This window comes from Triticum aestivum, chromosome 5B (genome assembly GCF_018294505.1).
Source record: "Triticum aestivum cultivar Chinese Spring chromosome 5B, IWGSC CS RefSeq v2.1, whole genome shotgun sequence".
Classification (NCBI taxonomy): Eukaryota; Viridiplantae; Streptophyta; class Magnoliopsida; order Poales; family Poaceae; genus Triticum; species Triticum aestivum.
Window position 1 is genome coordinate 670,475,236 of NC_057807.1, and position 6,000 is coordinate 670,481,235.

At 41.3% G+C, this 6,000-nt stretch overlaps 2 protein-coding genes across 2 annotated transcripts; both read right to left on the reverse strand.

The window, feature by feature from the left end:
• Positions 1 to 1,514: 1,514 nt before the first annotated feature.
• Positions 1,515 to 2,066, reverse strand: LOC123115230 (pectinesterase inhibitor 12-like). Its single transcript, XM_044536450.1, has one exon. The coding sequence runs from the start codon at positions 2,064 to 2,066 to the stop codon at positions 1,515 to 1,517; it is 552 nt and encodes a 183-aa protein (XP_044392385.1).
• A 1,815-nt stretch (positions 2,067 to 3,881) lies between these two features.
• Positions 3,882 to 4,438, reverse strand: LOC123117543 (pectinesterase inhibitor 12-like). The gene has a single exon (XM_044538273.1). The coding sequence runs from the start codon at positions 4,436 to 4,438 to the stop codon at positions 3,884 to 3,886; it is 555 nt and encodes a 184-aa protein (XP_044394208.1). The 3' UTR covers positions 3,882 to 3,883.
• Between the last annotated feature and the right edge of the window lie 1,562 nt (positions 4,439 to 6,000).

The following is a 6,000-nucleotide window of genomic DNA, read 5'->3' on the forward strand; positions in this document are numbered from 1 at the left end:
ATTTGGGGTCAAATTTTGAAAAACATGACCATTTTGATGATGTGAACAATTTTGCAAAGAGGGAACATTTTTGGAAATCCCCATTTTTTGAATTGGTGAACAAAAGTTAATAAATATGAACATTTTTTGAATTCCTCAAATCTTTTTTAACTTCCGAACAAAAGTTAAAAACAGAAGCATTTCTTGAATTTATGAACAAGTTTTGAAATCCAGAACATTTTCTGAGAATGTTATATTTTTTAATTGGTGAACAAAAATTTAAAACAGAAACAATTCTTGAAAATTCAGAACCAAATTTTGAAACAGAAAACAATTTTGTAAATGCTATTTTTTAAGTATACGTGAACAAAAAATTAAAAATGAAGGCATTTTTCTATAGCTCCAAACATTTTTGTAAATACGAACTTTTTGGTAATACACGGACAATTTTCGAAACTTCAAACAATTTTTGAAACACGAACATTATTTCAAACACACAAACATTGAGTAATTTTTTAATATGTCTAATAGGCCAATTTTGAGTATTTTTTTGAACGTACGATTTTTTTTCACAAACACAAACAAAAATTGATACAAATTTGGATTTCCAAAACATTTTTTGAAAGAACAGTTTTTTAAAGCATGAACATTTTTTGAATGTGGAGAACAAATATTGAAACGGAGAACAAATTTGGAAGCGCAAATAATTTTTTAAAGCACGAACATTTTTTGAATCTTGAGAACAAATTTTGGAATGGAGAACAATTTTGAAAAATCCCAAATAAATTTGGGGGCGTTAATTCTGTTTGAATACGTGAACAAAAAGTTGAAATCCGGTACTTTTCTGAATTTCGAAAGTTTTAAACTTTTTTGTGTAACAAGAACAATTTTTAAATTTTGAGAACATTTTTTTGAAAACTGTACATTTTCTGGAAACACGATTTTGTTGAATATTTAAAAAAAGATAAGAACACATATGGAAATAAAAACCAAAGAAATAAAATGGGTTGAAAAGAGAAATTAACTCGAAAAGGAAAACAGAAATAAAACAAAAAAGTAACGAAAAAAAAAGAAAAGAAAAAGAACCAGAAAAAGGAAGAAGAAAAAAACAGAAAGAGTAAAAAAAAGAAAAAGAAAAAAACAGTTCATGAACCTTCTAGATGGTTCCCAAAACCAGTAAGAACCGGCTGGAAACGCTCTAGATGGTTCGCAAAACCAGAACTTGTACGAACGCTATAGATGGGCTGGCCCAAAATCGCTCCCCAATCGCATCTCTCTGCGGGCTGTTTTAAGGTCCGTGCGGGCCTCAAACCGCATGCAGACCAGGCAACCAAACAGGCCGCGCACATCCCGCGCGTGTCTGATTGGGCTGCATGCGGGCAACCAAACATGCTCATTGTGTATATGGAAATGACATCGCGCATGTTTTTTTTTGATGAAACACATCGCACACGTTGGACAACAAATGGCAATTCCATTTTATGCGATCGATCGAGCAAATGGGAATCAAACACCAGCTAGCTACGTAGCTACGATTACAGCAGAGGCTTCGGCGCCGGCAAGCTAGCAATCGCATATGCCAATTGGGACAGCCAGTCGGCGTAGATGTTCTCCTTGCCCAATGGATTCTTGTTCGCGCTCCCCTCGAACAAGAGCACGTCGCACTTGTCGGGATCTTGGTTGGCCTCCAGCAGTTTGTCCGACGCCGCTTCGACGCGCCCGGCACGGAGGTCACCGAGCGCGCCCTCAAGGGTCCTGTTCATCTCCTTGTAGTAGCGGAGGCAGCCGCCGAGGTTCTTGACGAGGTCCTCGACGACGAGCACCGTCGACGTGACGTTGGCCACAGTGAGGTTGGTGGCCACGACGGCGAGCTCACGCGCGTCCTTGGCGGACGCGGCCGCCGGGTCGGACGAGAGCGCGCCCACGCAGGAGTCGTACTCGTAGCCCAGTTGCCCACCGGCTCGGCCGACGGCGGCGCATGTCCTTGTGATGATCGCGGACGGAGTGCCGACGGCGAGGATGCCGTCTCCGGTAGCCAGGAGGAGGATGAGGGTGAGGAGTGAAGCAGCCTGAGGATGCATCGCCATCGTCAGTCCTACCCACCTCGCCTTGACCATCATATCGCAACGAATAGAGCGGATTAAGTAACAGTAGGAATGAAATTAATACGTACTATTTCACCAGCGATGGGGAAGATAGGTAACACATGGAAATATATCAATATTTTGCTTTTGCAATCTTTACCAAATCAATCAGATCTAGCTAGCTTTAGAGTCTTTAACCATCGGAAGATAAAATCTCGTATTTATTGAGAGAAATAGGTTACTACATCGTGCGTTAATGACTGCCATTTGTCCATCATATATTGATTGGAAAGTTTGGAAGTAATCATACAAGGATGATTTTCACTTATTTTCACCCCACCTCCCACCACCACCTCGCACCTCTGATTTCTCGTGATAAGTGCCGATTCAATTTTTTTTGATAAAGGGCGTTTTTATTAACTCATAATGCAGCATCAAGTGGATACAAAGCATAATGAGCGACACCCGGCCTCTGCATAGCTAAGATGCACATAGCCTTAACGAAGAGTCTAGCAAAGTATGTATAAAAAAAAAACAAGTTGGCAACAATAGAGCCATATGAGTCCAAAACTATGCCAATGTCGACGGGGGAGGTGGACCGATCCGGAGATTATGTTGCCACCCATGTTGGGTAAAAACCTCCCTGGCCACCCGCTCCAACCGCATACACACCGTCTTGAACAGCGATTGATACTCCGTTCGATGTAGCGTAGACCACATACGAAGCCAGTGCGTACAACGGTAAATAACCTGCATAGAAGAAGAGGTTTTGCCATTAAAAACACAATCGTTTCTACATAGCCAAAGCGACCATAATAAGGCAGACACTCCCACCCGTATTAGCGTACTAAAAGTATTTGATATTCCATCGAGCCAGTGACCATATACATTGGCAACACTTGTTGGTGGATACAAATTGGACGCTATTTGGATGACTGACCATATAGAACGTACGAACTTGCATTGAAAGAAGAGGTGTTTAATTGTCTCATCATGAGTACACATTAGGTAATCAAGAATTTAAAAATCAGACCATATATGTGAGATCACTTTTCTAAAAGATAGGCATAAGATTTTTTTTCCAATAACCTTCCAAAATAAAATCAAATATTACTCAATAACAAATTGCTAACGACATGCAATATATCATTTATTATCTATTATTAACTCTAGTATTGAATCACAGCCACAATTTTTCCAATGGTTAAGACCACAGAAGTAGAAATCAAGAAAAAGCATCAAGTGCTGATGGTCAAAAAGACCACTAGTTTCAAGAAGGCTAAGGAAAAGAAAGAAAACTTGAAGAAGAAAACCCAAGGCTGGATCTAAACCTGAGACTGGATGTTTCTATTGTAAGGGGAATGGTCACTGGAAACGAAACTTCCCCAAGCACTTCAGATAGGAAGGTTGGCAATGTCAATAATGCACAATGAATAACTTTAAATATGCGATAAATACTTTAGACCATCATGGTGATTTTTCCATAAATATGTACACATTCCTTTTTGAAACATGGTTAATATTTTCCCTTTTAAAATATGTGAAATGAAATTCGACCCCTATTCGTTGCACTGCCCAGGGAATAGGGGGACTCATGCAGCCTGTCGTCCAGGGAAGCAAAATGTCAAAGAAGTAGGAGTAACAATTACAGCACGAGAGATGCTATGATCTGTCACATAGAGCCCATTGTGTAGATGGAGGTGACATCGCACACGTTGGACAACAAATAACAATTTTATGCGATCGATGGCGCAAATGGAAATCAACTAGCAGCAGCTGGCTATAGAGTACGGTGCGAAAGAGACCATTAAGAATCAAACTTAACGTCGGTGCCGAGGAGGATTCGGCAGCTGCAAGTCAGTAATGGCGTATGCCAGTCGGGACAGCAAATCGGCGTCGGTGTTCTCCTTCCTCATCGGGTTCTTCTTCGCACTCCCCTCGAACAATTGGATGTCGCAGCTGTCGGGCACTCCATTGGCATCCAACAATTTGCCGGACGCCGCCTCGACGCGCCCGGCACGTAGGTCACCGAGTGCGGCGTCCAGGGTCTTGTTCATGTCCCTGTAGTAGCGCAGGCAGTCCCCGAGGTTCTTGACGAGGTCGTCGAGGACGAGAACCGTCGATGTGACGTTAGCCACGGTGAGGTTGGTGGCGATGACGGCGAGCTGACGTTCGTCCTTGGCGGCCGCGGCCGCCGGGTCGGCCGAGCGCAAGCCCACGCAGGTGTCGTAGCCCACTTCCCCGCCGGGTCGGCCGACAGCGGCGCATGTCGTTCTGATGATCGCGGACGGAGTGCCGACGGCGAGGCTGCCGACTGCAGCCGCCAGGAAGAGGATGAGGGTGAGGAGTAAACCAACCTGCTGATGCATCGCCATGACCGTCATCGTATCGTGCTTACCGTCACTCTCATACCGCAGCAGTCAGCGGCGTGTATTTATGCAGGCAAGGAATGGAACGGAACAAGTAACAGTTGAAACGAAATCAATACGTACTATTTTACCAGCGACGGGAAAGATAAGTAATACATGAAAATATATCAATATTTTTCTTTTGCAATCTTTACAAAATCAATCAGATCTAGCTAGCGCTTTATAGTTTTTTTAACGACGCAAGGTAAAATCCCGTATTGACAGAAATCAGGGGGATGATTAGATTAGAAAGAAAAAGAGAAAAAAGACAACCGTTGGATGAGGTGGGAGCACGGATTGAAGCATGGAAAGGGAGCAGGCAAGCCGGATCCCAATCCACGGGGCGGCCGGTTCAACCAATCAAAACATACCGTTTTTGGAATCTTTAGGCTGGTCATAGTGGGGAGTAACTTAGACTAGTAACATACATATGTTACTAGTCTATGTTACTACCTTCATAGTGGGTAGTGTCATAGGTGTGGTAACATAGTTGCCTTCATTTATTACTTTGTAGACTCATTATGCATTGGAAACCGCTATGTGATGGTAACATATTATGTTACTCTATTTGCCTCTCTCCTCATTAACTACTTGCCACATCATCATTTTTGCTTATGTGGCATCTATGTTACTACCTATGTTACTCCCACTATGACCAGCCTTAGCGAGTTAGGTACTCCCTCCTTCCATCTATATAGGGCCTAATGCGTTTTTAAGACATCCTTTGACTATTGACAAGATTAATAATACATGACATGCATAATGTGAAAATTATATCATTGAAAACTCCTTTCACATACGAATTTGACAATGTACTTTGTGTAAGTTGCATGTCATATATTATTGCTCTAATATTTGGTCAAAGCTAGCCTTGAAAAACGTATTAGGCCCTATATAGATGGAAGGAGGGAGTAGGTCGGCATACTGGTTTGTTTTTGCCTCTTCACTTTGATTTTTCATGCTTGCTTTGGCAGGTACAGATTCAACTAAATCACGTAAATAGTATGTAATTAAAAATTCAAAAATCACACCAAATAAATGCTACTCATCTTTGTAATTAAGAATTCCAAAATAGATGACCCAACTTTGTACTAACTTTGTATTTAAGTTAGTACAAAGTTAAGTCATCTATTTTGGAACGGAAGGAGTATTATTTTTCTAAAATATAGAAAGCAGATTTTTCTGAATGACATTTCAAAATAAAATCAAATATTTCTCAATAACAGATTGCTAATCCCGTGCAAATACCAATTATTATCTAACATTGACTCTAGTATTGAATCACAATCACAATCTTCCTAATATGAAAACGAAATCTCAAACCTTAAAAGGGAATGCGTAGATAGTCATTCATCCCCAGGTTATCTCCGTAGATCTCCTCCCTCCCACCCAACGAATCCCACCTCCTCGTCATCTTTACTACTTAAAAAACAAGTAGAACTGTGCGTTACTACGACCTACAATGCATATAGATGAATCAAACAAATGATTAAAGTCGCCTTCAAGATCAAAGTTCATTTCTTCCTCAT